Raw genomic sequence first — 12,740 nt, forward strand, 5'->3', positions numbered from 1 at the left:
AGTACTGCGATAGACATAAAACAAAAAGGCTGATATATTTGACTACAAAAAATAAAAGTCTTCTCTGTAATAAAAATGACCAATACAAAAGTTTGTAAGACAAACTCGGGTAAAATATCTTCAACACATTTGAGGAAGGGTTGATATCCCTAGTTAAACACACACAAGACAAAACAAAACACTCTCTACCAGTCAATATATAAAAACTGAACTCTTAGGGATCGTGTTGATGTTTTACAATAAAAATATACTATTGGAAAAAATTTTTCAAGAAAAAAATCTTGGGCTCGAACACAGAGAGGCGGTATTGCAGAGGAGCGTCAGAGAAGCCTACGCTTCCCAGGAGGCTCTGCGCTGACTGCCCCAGGCCTCCCGACAGGCTCCGCGCGCTTTACGCGCCAGCTTTGGCCTTAGCCCGCGAGCAACGGGGTCGCGACGGACAATGGAAAGCAGCGACGGGGAAGCCGTCGACAAGCGCCGCGTCCACCTGCGCCCTGTTACGCTGCGCGATCCCGCCCCCGTCTTGCTGCACCTTCTGCCCTGCGAGGTTCTGGTTAACCGGCCCGCCCCCGTGGGGCTCTTCTTCACCCCGGCCATCCGCCAGGGTCCCGACGGTGAGCGCTCTCGGCTGGACTACGGCTCCCAGCAGCCCCCGCGCCGGCGCTGCGCTCTCTTCCGCGAGGAACGGCGCGAGGGCTCCCGGGGATCGTGGTCCACCGAAGGTGGCGGGAGGGCGGCTACTGGGCTTGCTCCGGTAGGCCTGGATCAGACCCTCACTGGGGCCCTTCGCCTGCCTCCTCCAGGACTGGAAGTGTCGTTCCGGGGCCGCAGTCTACGCGGCCAGGAGGTGATGGTGCCAGCCGGCCTCGTGGGATATGTGATGACAGAAGAGAAGGGAGAGGTGTTGCTGGGGAAGCAGGACTTCTCGGAGGGCTTGGAGGATGACGAGCAAGAGGAGCGGGAACTGGTGGAGCCTCCGGAGGCGCTGGAGCGCGACTTCGTAAGCACGGGGGTATAGGGTTGCCAGGGAGCGCGGGTGGGAGCGGCGGCCCCGATGCTGAGCCGGGGCCCCTTCCCCAGGACCGCTTTATTGGAGCCACAGCCAGTTTCAGCAGCTTCACCCTGTGGGGCCTGGAAACTATCCCCGGTCCCGATGCCAAAGTGCGTGGGGCCCTAACCTGGCCCAGCCTCGCTGCAGCGGTGAGTACATGGATGGGCCCCCTCCCTCCCAGACCCCATCCAACCCCCCCACCCCCCGCCCCTTCAATGTGGTTTCCTAAGTTGTCCAGAATCTTGTCCCTGAGTGAATCTGGGGGCTTCGGGGCTGGGGCAAACAATGGGGCAGATGGAACCTGGGTCTGACTGGAGGATTAGACTGGGTAGGGGCAGCACGGCTTCCCCACCACTCTTCTCTGGCCTTCTAGAAGGGCTATGATTTTGAGCAGCTGGGTCTCTCCCCTGAGGATCTGGGCCACCCAGTCACTATACTGCAGAAATCCAATAGTAGAGGTGATTCCTGTTGCAGATTCACGCACAGGTACCCGAGGACTGAGAACCAGAACCTGAAATTGAAAGCCACCGATCCCTTCACCCCAGTAAACCCTTCTTCACTTTGGAGCCTGATTCCATCACCCCAATAAAGGAGCTCTTCACAGAACACCTGTAAGTTTGCCAGCACCTTGGAACCAGCACTGCCCCTTTTCCCACAAGGACCTTTCACAGCTCTGACCTATAGAAACAATTTATTGCCAGGGGGCAGTGGGGCAAGAGAGGCCAGAATTCTGCAGCCAGTTCCCACCCCACCCCACCCCCAGCTCCTACTTTACAAAAGAAATTTGTACAGCCACCAGTCCGCTATACAAGCCACCCGCACCCCCCATCTCACTGTACACAGCTGCCTGGCTCCCTCTGGTCCCTGGTTCACAGCAGGCCTGGGCCTGCGGCCAGCCGACCTTGGAGTTGACCTGAGCCCTGAGCTCGCCCTGGTGCTAGGCACCAACAGGCCTTTACCAGGCCTGTCCTCTCCTTGTGGAGTTGTCCTCCGCCCTCTCCCCCTTGGCGCGCCTCTTGGAGACCCCAGTGGGGGAGGGATGGGCCGTCAGCCCCAGTTCTGCTGGCTTTGCTGGCACTGCCACGGGCAGTGCCTGGTCACCATTTTCCCCTCTTGCTCCAGTCCTTGGGAGTGAAGTGCAGACACTTGGAGTCGATCCGAAGAAGCCGCTTGAGCATAGCCCGTTCGTGCCCGTCCACGATGTCCTCCGACAGTGTGAGGATATACTGGCCCTGGACAGGAGACGGGGCCAGGCAGGTCAGCCCACGTGGGGCCTGCTCTCCGCACCCTTACACACACCTGTCTCCCCCTGCCTGCCTCCCTACCTTGTAGTAGTTGATGAGGTTGAGGTACTGTAGAGTGGAGATGACATCCTCCTTCTTGATGCTGGTAATTTCACTGATCTCACTGTGGGAGGGCAAAGATCAGGTCCCCTGGAGGCCTACATCTCCACCCCAGGCCCCCAGTAGCCTGAAGAGTGAGAAAGCCCAGGAACAGACAGGTCATGCCATGCACCCCCGGGCAGGCAGGGCCAGGCTCACTTGATGGTGATCTGCGGCCTCTCCCCGCTCTCTGACTTCAGACCCATCAAGATCTCCAGAATGGTCTGGGACCAGTAGCTTCGGTAGGATAGGAGGCCAAGATCCGAGAGGGGCTTCTCAGGGGTGCCCGTTTTCCCTTCCACTTTGGAGAGTTCATAGCCTAAAGCAATGGAGCAGGAGGGGGTGGGTAAGCAATCACAGCGTTATGCAACCATCGTTTAGGAATGCAGGTTGCAGAGATAGACTGCATGGCTCCCATCCTGGGCCTGCCATGTGGTGGTTCTGTGCCTCAGTTTCCTTGTAAAGGACTAGTGAGCGTACTGTTCACCTGTGTGCTGAGGGCACTGAGAGAAGTGGCTACAATCAACAGGAAGCCAGTGAGGGCTTACAGGTGGGATGCGGGCAGTGCAGTGAAAATGGTTTGTGGAAAGTAAGTGCCTCCAACTTGCCTCAGTCATACCAGACTCTCTGCGCCTGGATATGTGAGGAGAGAAGAGGGGAAGACCCCACCTCTGGTCCAGGCCTGAGGATGCTTGCATTCTCAGTCAAATCAGTCCCCCAGGTGTGACCTGAGAAGCATCAGCTGCTCTAAGACCAGGCTGGCCTGACTGGATGGCTGGGAGGAAGCAAGAAGGGCGCCAAAGCACTTCCCAAGTCAGAGGGAGGCCATTCCTCAGCAGTAGCTACCTCTCCAGTGGCTCTCTCCCTCCCATTCTGACTGCTGTGCCCTCCTCTACCCCGCTGACCACTGGGCACTGGCAGGCAGTTCCTGGTGAGACCCTCAGGCCATGCAAAACCCTGAGCAGTTTCACATCTCTTGGACAGTGTTCATTCCCCCATCAGGGCCCTGAGATGTCTCCACTACTTCTAGAAGCCCTTCTTTATCCTCAGTCATAACGAGCCTTGTGTTGGATCGTAGCCCTTTCTGCTTTCCCCCTCGATTCATCTTTATCAGCCAGTCTGACCCTCTTGCCCAACTTCCTGTGACTTCCACCAAGCAGCCTGGTGGGGAGGACAGAGAGGCTTGTGCTTTGGAGGAAGGAAGCATGGAAGAGGGAAGGGGCACACTTGAGTTCTTACTCAGCTTTGGGTGGAGAGCATGCAGAGTCCTGACAGATCAACTGGAGGCCACACCTGCCTCCTCAGCTGCAGGAGCTCCCAGCCCCTCCCAGTCAACAACCGACCCACCCTCTGGAGCTGCCTGAAATGGTGCTTCTAGTGCCCTGTCTGCTCCTGCCGAGCACAACTGAGCACATTTCCTTGGTGGCCCCGCACACATCCCATCTCCACTGAGGTCTGAGCTCCAAGGCCTAGATTGACTTTCAGCAACCTTCTGCTCTTCAGGCAGAAGGTTTCCTGAGGATGTGACCCCATCTTGGCATCTTTCTATACCAATAAAATTTCTCAGAACATGACGGTGATCAAGTCAGGCCTCCAAGTCTTCACCAGACAGCTAAGCCTCCCTCATCTCCCGGGTCAGAGCTTGGTTATCCCAAGGGTGCAGTGAGTGGTGAGTTGAATGGAATGAGAGTAAGAGGCTGGGAAGCAAGAGGGGGCCTTGGGGGCTAATGAAGAGTTCATGTCTGATGAGGGGCAGAAGCCAGATCCCTGTGAGTCACGTTTGACGTGACATCTGCTGTCCCCAAGGCTCAGAGAACGAGTAGGGAAATGAACCACAGGTCCTTGCCCAGGACCGCACAGGACCAGACAGCTGAGCAGGAGTGGCTCACTCGGCTTCTGCCCGTGCCCTGGGCAGGAGCAGACAAGTCAGATTTGGGAAAAGTTGAGTGATACTTAGAACCTTGGCCAAGGAACTATGAGGGGCTGAAAACCTAGTCCAGACGAACAGGGCAGTCACCCCAGAACGGAGAGAACCTTGGGAGAGTCTCATCTTTATTTCTAGCCAGTTCCCCTGGTGACTGGACTGCACAGCCAGGGCTGAGAACACAGCAACCCGACACGTCTGTGTGCAGCATCTGTGCGTAAGACAGCGATGGGGCCTGGGCCTCCCAAGACCTGCCCCCAGCCCCCGGCCAGCAGCACAAGTACTCACTGAACTCGATCAGCAGCTTGCCGTAGCCCCGGCGCTGGTAGGGAGGCAGGGTCAGGATGCAGGCCACGTTGTAGTCTTCTGTGGATTCCTTTTCCTGGAAAAGAGGGGCAAGTGAGTGTGAGGGAAGGGACGTAGCTCAGGGCAAGGCTGAGGGCGGCGTGGCTGAGCGCTCACCTTGGAGAAGTAGCCCACGATGTGGAAGCCTTTGCAGTCGTACTCCGTCATGACGTAGAAGAGGAAAGGGTCTGTGTCGTAGTACAGTGTCTTGTGGTCGAGGAAACACTTAGCCAGAAGACACAGGTTCTGGGAGTAACTCTGCAAACGAAAAGGTGTGTCACCATCCTGGGTACCCAGCCTTGAGCACGGCCGCTGGGCCAGGGTCAGCCTGACGCTTCTTTGTCCCCCAGGCTGATAGGTGAGGAGCCTTCCTCCCTGGGGCCTGACCCAGTCCATCGGTCAGTGTGTCCAGTGCATGGGCCCTTCTTAGTGTCCAGGAGCCCACGTTTCAGCTGTGTGATGGTGTTCAAGCATCCGCCCCCCGGTGAGCTGGGCAGGTCTACTCATGCTCTCCATACCCCATCTAACTCTGGCCCGGAAGCCTCCACTGCCCTCTGCCACAGTTACCAGTCAACAAACTGATGTGTCCCCACAAAGAAAGACTGGCCAAGGATTATGAGAAAAGCTCTGCCTGTGTGACAGTCTTAGGAAACTGGTTGTCAAAGAAACAACACTGCAACCCCCAGTCACACCTCTTGAGAACTGATCTGCTCCTTCTACAACAGGGGTAAAGAATTCCAGAATTTGACAAAATAACTGCCTCAAGGGCTGCCCCGGCAAAATTATTAATCTTGCTACTTTACTTCTATTCTCACAACTTTCCTGCATTTCAGATTTGGCTTTTTAAGCACCTGCTGGGCGCCATTTACATACCCAAGCCCACACTTAATACAGTTAACAGTGGTTAAAGCAGCATCTTCCTCTCAAGTCCCCCCAGCACCCAAGCAAGAGCTGTCCCCTGTCAGTCTAGGTGACTGCCTCTCCCTCCCCACCCTCCAGGCCCCAAGAATGGAGGCATTTCACTTTTAAAGTCCCTCCAGGTTATGCCCTTCTTCCTCCCCACAGCCAGACTAAGGCAGGTTTGAAGCCCCAAACCTGCAGTGTCCCCACTTCCCAGCCGACCTCAATCCCACCACCTGAGCTCTGTCCCATATAAGACAGCCTTGCCTCATCCTGTCTGCCCTCCAGCCAGAAGAAAGGATCTTGGCCTTTTACACTGCTTTGCACATTTTTTTGCATTTCACAGATAACGCATTTTGTTTACAAATTGAAGGTTGGTGGCAACCCTGCATTGTCTATCAGTGCCATTTTTCCAAAAGCATGTGCTCACTTCACGTCTGTGTCACATTTTCATAATTCTTGCAATAATGTTACAAACTTTTTCCTTATTATATTTGTTACGGTGACCAGTGATTCTCAATGTTACCACTGCAATTGTTTTTTTTAGACACAATGCTACTGCACGCTTAACAGACTATGGCATAGCGTAAATGTAACTTTGATATGCTCGGGGAAACCAAAAAAACTGTGTGATCACTTTATTTTGATGTTTACCTGATTGTGGTGGTCTGAAACTGAACCCGCAGTATATCTGGAGTCAGCATCCATTCCTGCCCTTCAGAACCCACTGCCTGTGTCACGGCTCAAAGGTTACCTCCTCTATGAAGCTTTGCTGTCCACCTCTTCTGGATCCTGATAACCCTCCCTTTGTATTTCATGACACGTATCACACTGGGATCTATGCAGCCATTAGCATGTCTGTTTTCCCCTGTGAGCTCTCAGCAGAGATTTTGTCTAATTCACCTTGTACAATATCTCTCACCTAGTACATTCCCTACAGCAGGAATGCAGTAAATGGGGTGAACAGATCTGTTAGCCACAATGGTCAGTGTTTTCCTGAACTGGAAGAAGCTGCTCACTCGACTCCCTCAGACTCCCGGCAACAAGGACTCCCCGCTACCCCTCAGCCACTGACCTTGTTCTTACGTCCATCGATCTCAAAGAAGGAAATGGTGCCCTTTCGGTAAATCTCATTGCCTGGAGGATGTCGCAGGTCACACTTGGTCTGAGGAAGAGAGGAGAATTAGGGGCGGGGGTGGGGGGTTGCTAGGAGGGTGGCCTCCTGGGACCCCTCATACCAAGTGACGCTGCAGACACTTGAGGCTTCGGCCGTACTTGAGGCAGAACTCGCAGAGGTAGAGGACGGGCAGCGTGGTGAGCTCCTGTGGGTATGGAGAGAAGTACCAGGGCTTGAGGCGGTGCCGGCCCAGCTCGATGCACTCGATGTTCTTCATCCGGGTGACAATGTCGTCGTGGCTCCGGTCAGACACCAGGCTCCCAGTCATGCGAGGAGCTGACGGTATTCCATCTGAGCTGTCCTGCGAGTCCTGCCCAAGGCCGGTGGAAGACACCAGGTTACAGGAGACAATTCAAGCAGGGCACTTTACAGCTCACAGCCTTTCCACAGGTTTCCTTGTTCAAACCTAACAGCAAACCTATTGGGAGACATACTAAAATCCCCACTTTCCAGTTAAAGAAACCAAGACTTGGAAAGATTTCATTTGGAATGTAGAAAAAATCACCCAATGCCTGATCTGAACCAGCTCCGCCTCACTCCCAGTCCCACCAACGCCATCTCTGCTCAGCGCCCCTTGTTCATTTTTAAACTAGTCGCTAAAGTCTCCGCCCTGCCTATGTCCCCTCCTTTTCACCCAGCTTCCCTCTTCCTCAGACCTACCTCATCAGTGCCCAAGCAATTCGATTTTCGCTTCCGCCCTGGTTGAGCTGCCACTGCCCTACGGGCTGATCCATTCTGCAGATAAGAAAGTAGGAACAGAAGACACAGCTGTGAAATGAGCCCGAAAGGGGCTACCAGAGGTTAGAAGAAGGGAAGGGAAGAAGAGATGGTTTGGGGGACTCACCTGGGGAAAAACTGAGGCTGGGGCTGTCTCGCTGGGCACTGGGGTCGCTGGTGAAACCACCTCCACCTTCCGTTTCTGCAGAGAGAAACCAGGACAGGTGGGTCAGAAGGTAGAGAAGGTGGGACCTGAGAGGAAAGCAAGGTCCCTGGAATTGCTGAGGGTACCGTTGAGCGGTGGTTGGGCTGCAGGCAGGAGCTGGAGGAGAGCGGCTGGTCGGGCTCGCCGCCGGGAATGGCCTCCCGCTCCTTGGGCAGGTTGAAGCGGAGTGTGATCTGGACCGGGATTGGCAAGGTCTTCCCGCTGGCCTGGGCGGAGGCCGGCTGTAGAGATAGGTCCAGGGTCTTCCTCTGGGGCGGGGTTGGTGGTGGGATCAGGAAGGGGAGTGCGGCCCCCTCAGCATGGAGTGATCAAACCCCACCCTCTGCCCTTTCAAGGACACAGGAACAGCCACTGGACTCTGGAAACTACATCTGCAATTTGGCCCCCATCCTTCGCAAGCTGAAGCCAGGATGGGAGGGCACAGCCTCCAGCCCATCCAGGAGCCACTGAGGCCAAGAGATTTGAAAAGTAGGAGGCAGGAGAGAGGAGCTGAAGCAGGGGACCTACTCACCACCTCTCTCTCTGGAGAGCCGGGGCGGGACCCAGGAAGTCCGTTCTTGGTGGGGGTCTTGGCCTCTTTCTTGGGGAACTGGATCTTCTTTAGGTCCAGCCGCTCGTGGGTCACCCATTCATCCAGGCGTTTGTTGACTGCAGCAGTGGGGATGGCTCAGGAAGGAGTGCCAGAGGCTGCCCCGCAACCCTGCGGCCCCACCTCATCCCGGCCCAGAACTCACAGTCAATGTAATGGACGTAGAAAAGCTTCCGGCCACTGATGTCCTTCACGCTCAGTATCTCAGCCAGGGCTGTGGGAACAGCAGAGGCAAGGGCCTTAGACAGACCAGGCCATGAGGCTCCACCCTCCTACGACCTGAACTCCACCACGAGGCCCGATTCCTAAGACCCAGCACTTGAAACCGCTCGCTCAAGCCCCCGTTAGTCACCAAGTCCCAACCCCTCTCCAAGCCCTGCCCGGTCCCTCACAAACGGCTAAAAGCCACGCCCCTCCTGAGTATCTGCGCCCCGCCCGCTCCAGGATTCTAGAGACCCCACCCCCTTACCGGGTTCGGTTGACTCTCCCCCGCCCCTCGCCCTCAGGTTCCTTAGCCCCGCCCCCCGACGTCACTCACGCCACTCATCTTCGTTGTCTTGGTTCCGCCGCAGCACGGGCAGGCGGCAGCCCTCGATTATCTCCCCCTGGGGAGACAGCGCGGCGCCAGGGTCGGCTACTGGGGGGCCTCGGGCTCTACCCACCTCCCCTGGCTCCCTCCGCCCCGCCCCGGGCACCGGACTCACCACCTCCGCCATCTTCCCTCCCTCCACTGCCACTTCCGGCCCCTCTGGGAGACGTCACTTCCGGGACTGAACACGTTGTAGGCCCGGGCCTCCCCGAAGCGGCTTTACGAGAGGACCCTTGAGAGACATCGCCGCCCAGCTTGCTGACGGAGCCGGCCCGTTTGGCTGCTGGGGGAATGGTGTGTTTTAAGTCTCAGGCTAGGTCCTGAGTGGAATCCCCACAACGTGCACAACGATTGGAGGAAAACTGAGTCCGTCACGTGACGCTCACTGGGTGCGACGCCAGTCACGTGGGACTGGTGTTAGTGCTTTGAGGGCGGCCGGGCTGGGGCGTCTCCTACTGGCGTAACGATGCGTCGCGGGGAGTGAACTGCGCGTGCTCGGCCGGGAGTTGGGGGGCGGGTCTTGAGAAGTGGCCGGGACTTGAAGGACTCAACGCGTCGCTAAGTTGTGGACTTCATTCTTTAGGGCTGGGAGTCACGGAAGATTTATGGGTTTGTTGTTTTGTATAATAGGTTGCTAATTATAAGAGTAATTACAACATTTTTCATTTATACATTCAACAAGTGCTTAGTTATCGCCTACCATGTGCCAGGCACTGTTCTAGGAGCCTGGAATACATCAGTGAATAAAATAATCTTCTCCTGGAGCTTGCATTCTTGGAGGTTGGGAAGAAAAAAAGAGGGGTATAGATAACGAACAGTAAATATATTTCAAAAATTATCTAGTCTATTAAAGAGTGATAAGTGTTTTGGGAAACAAAAAAAAAAACCCTGCAAGGCGAAGGAAATGGGCAGGTAGGCAAACTGTGGCGTGCAAGCCAAATCCAACACTCTGCTAGTTTTCCTACAGCCAGTGGGCTGAGAATGGTTTTTATAACTTTTATTAAAGTTTGGGGAAATATCAAAAGAATATTTCATGACACATGAAAATTATGAAATTCAAATTTCAGGGTCTGTAAACAATGTTTTGTTGGAGCATAGCCACACTCATTCATTGACGTTTTGTCTATGACTCCATCCATATTAAAACTGAATAATTGGAACTTCCCTGGTGGCACAGTGGTTAAGAAGCCGCCTGTCAACGCAGGGGACATGGGTTCCAGCCCTGGTCTGGGAGGGTCCCACGTGCCTCGGAACAACTAAGCCCGTGTGCCACAACTACTGGGCCTGCACTCTAGAGCCCACGCACATAGAGCCCGTGCTCTGCAACAAGAGAAGCCACCGCAATGAGAAGCCTGCTCGTAGCCCCCACTTGCCGCAACTAGAGAAAGCCTGCGTGCAGCAACAAAGACCATAAATAACCATATGGAACCATAAAAAAAAAACAAACAAATAAATAAAATGGATAACTGGGACTCCCCTGGTAGTCCAGTGGTAAAGAATCTGCCTCACGATGCAGGGGATGTGGGTTCGATTTCTGGTCAGGGAACAAATCCCACATGCTGTGGGGAAACTAAGCCCTCATGCCACAACTACTGAGTTTGCGTGCCTCAAATAGAGCCTGTGAGCTGCAAGCAACAGAGTCCATGTGCTCTGGAACCTGTGTACAACAACTACAGAAGAGAAAAAAAACCTGCACACCACAACTAGAGAGAAGACTGTGCACTGCAAGGAAAGATCCTGCATGCCACAACTAAGACCCAATGCGGCCAAATAAATAAATAAATATTAAAAAAAAAAAAGAAAAGAAAAGAAGAAGGAAGGAACATAGACCTCTGTTTTCCAAATGTATGTGCTATGGTTGTGCTTAAAAGATCCAGATCCATCAAAATGCTGGCTGAATTCAAGGTGGGGGTAAACAAGCATTTCCTCTAAACTGCACTAATGATGTGACCTTGAGGGCTGAAGACGTTTCTTCTGGGTAAGAGCTCTCGGGCTGGTGTGTTTTTCAGCGCAGAGTTGTCATTGCAGGTGAGCTGTGACCAGGCCCATGACCTTTGTGGAACATTCCCTGTCACAGTGTCGTGGAAGCAATAACTGGTTCCCAGGAAAGACCCCGATCCAGGAAAGGGGCCGGAAGCTGAGCCCCACTGGGCTCAACAGCTCGCTCATTTGGGAAAACGGACTTGTGCTTTCCTTTATATCTCAGGGGATCTAAAGGAAAACAAGTACCCAAGACAAAAGTCAAATATTCAGAATGACACCTTTTCGGCTTAAAAGGTGAAAGGCTTAAAAAAAAAAATTCAAAACACAATTCATTTTCATCATCTCTGGTTTTCAGAGAGGGCTTTTTAAAAAGTGTATTTGCTGTACCCATTAAAATCATTTTCTACAAACGGTTACCATGAGCGGCACTTTCTGGGGTGGGACAGGTGAATGCTGTTGTGGGGATGGGGGGGCAAGAACGGTAACAGGGGCCTGTCATAGAAGGGGGTCATGGCTGTGGGAGAGAAGGTTCCATAGCGTAAGCCTCATCCTACCAGCCAAGGGGACTTTTATTCTAAGAGAAGTGCATGAGGAATGGTTGCTGGTGTTGTTCTGGATTGACAAGGTGTTAATTTCTCGGTAGGCTGTAACTTTAAAAATAAAAAATTATTTGTGTTAAAAAAAAAACCCAAGGGCTTCCCTGGTGGCACAGTGGTTGAGAGTCTCCTGCCAATGCAGGGGACATGGGTTCTAGCCCTGGTCTGGGAGGATCCCACATGCCCCGGAGCAACTAGGCCCGTGAGCCACAACTACTGAGCCTGTACGTCTGGAGCCTGTGCTCTGCAACAAAAGAAGCCGCGACAGTGAGAGGCCCGTGCACCGCGATGAAGAGTGGTCCCCACTCGCCACAACTAGAGGAAGCCCTCGCACAGAAACGAAGACCCAACACAGCCAAAAATAAATTAATTAATTAATTTAAAAAAAAATTCAAAGTGGGGGTAAAGACTGCTTGGCAGAGAGTCCAAGGTGGCAGGCCCAGGTCTGGGAATCCTCAGCATGGATGGCAGCAAGGGCAAGAAAATGCCCGCTGGGCTAGGTAGTTGGCTGGTCCTCCCAGACTTCAGGGGGCACTCTCGCAGACGTGGGGGTGAGAGAAAGCCAGACTCTGTAGGGGTCAAGGAACTGGAAGCAGCACAAATACACAATTCTTTAGGATAGTTTGAGTTTGCATGAAAAGTTAAAATGACGCTTAGAGGAAAACATAGGCAGAACACTTTATGACATAAATCACAGCAAAATCCTTTTTGACCCATCTCCTAGAGAAATGGAAATAAAAACAAAAATAAACAAATGGGCCCTGATGAAACTTAAAAGCTTTTGCACAGCAAAGGAAACCATAAACAAGATGAAAAGACAACCCTCAGAATGGGAGAAAATATTTGCAAATGAAGCAACTGACAAAGGATTTATCTCCAAAATTTACAAGCAGCTCATGCAGCTCAATATCAAAAAAACAAACAACCCAATCCAAAAATGGGCAGAAGACCTAAATAGACATTTCTCCCAAGAAGATATACAGATTGCCAACAAACACATGAAAGAATGCTCAACATCATTAATCATTAGAGAAATGCAAATCGAAACTACAATGAGATATCATCTCACATCGGTCAGAATGGCCATCATCAAAAAATCTACAAACAATAAATGCTGGAGAGGGTGTGGAGAAAAGGGAACCCTCTTGCACCGTTGGTGGGAATGTAAATTGATCCAGCCACTATGGAGAACAGTATGGAGCTTCCTTAAAAATCTAAAAATAGAACTACCATACGACCCAGCAATCCACTACTGGGCATA

At 53.1% G+C, this 12,740-nt stretch overlaps 2 protein-coding genes across 5 annotated transcripts; one reads left to right on the plus strand and one right to left on the minus strand.

Annotated features, from left to right (window-relative positions):
- Positions 1-442: 442 nt before the first annotated feature.
- RNASEH2C (ribonuclease H2 subunit C) lies at positions 443-1,552 on the plus strand. Its single transcript, XM_007461984.1, has 4 exons — positions 443-614; positions 804-1,000; positions 1,081-1,200; positions 1,526-1,552. Exons 1-4 carry the CDS (start codon positions 443-445, stop codon positions 1,550-1,552), a joined length of 516 nt encoding a protein of 171 aa, XP_007462046.1.
- Positions 1,553-1,723: 171 nt separating this feature from the next.
- KAT5 (lysine acetyltransferase 5) lies at positions 1,724-9,293 on the minus strand. Of its 4 annotated transcripts, XM_007461986.1 has the most exons (14): positions 9,016-9,293; positions 8,850-8,916; positions 8,457-8,525; positions 8,234-8,370; positions 7,788-7,943; positions 7,624-7,698; positions 7,440-7,514; positions 6,841-7,089; positions 6,678-6,767; positions 4,820-4,960; positions 4,646-4,739; positions 2,593-2,752; positions 2,377-2,458; positions 1,724-2,283 (listed from the first exon to the last, which is right to left on the minus strand). In XM_007461986.1, exons 1-14 carry the CDS (start codon positions 9,025-9,027, stop codon positions 2,149-2,151), a joined length of 1,542 nt encoding a protein of 513 aa, XP_007462048.1. In that variant the 5' UTR covers positions 9,028-9,293; the 3' UTR covers positions 1,724-2,148. The 4 variants fall into 4 exon arrangements, with proteins under 4 accessions (XP_007462048.1, XP_007462050.1, XP_007462047.1 ...); XM_007461988.1 differs by lacking the exon at positions 7,788-7,943; XM_007461985.1 differs by having other exon boundaries at positions 8,850-9,293.
- Positions 9,294-12,740: the final 3,447 nt, after the last annotated feature.

The sequence above is a fragment of the Lipotes vexillifer genome, unplaced genomic scaffold (assembly GCF_000442215.2).
Source record: "Lipotes vexillifer unplaced genomic scaffold, Lipotes_vexillifer_v1.1 scaffold1129, whole genome shotgun sequence".
Classification (NCBI taxonomy): Eukaryota; Metazoa; Chordata; class Mammalia; order Artiodactyla; family Lipotidae; genus Lipotes; species Lipotes vexillifer.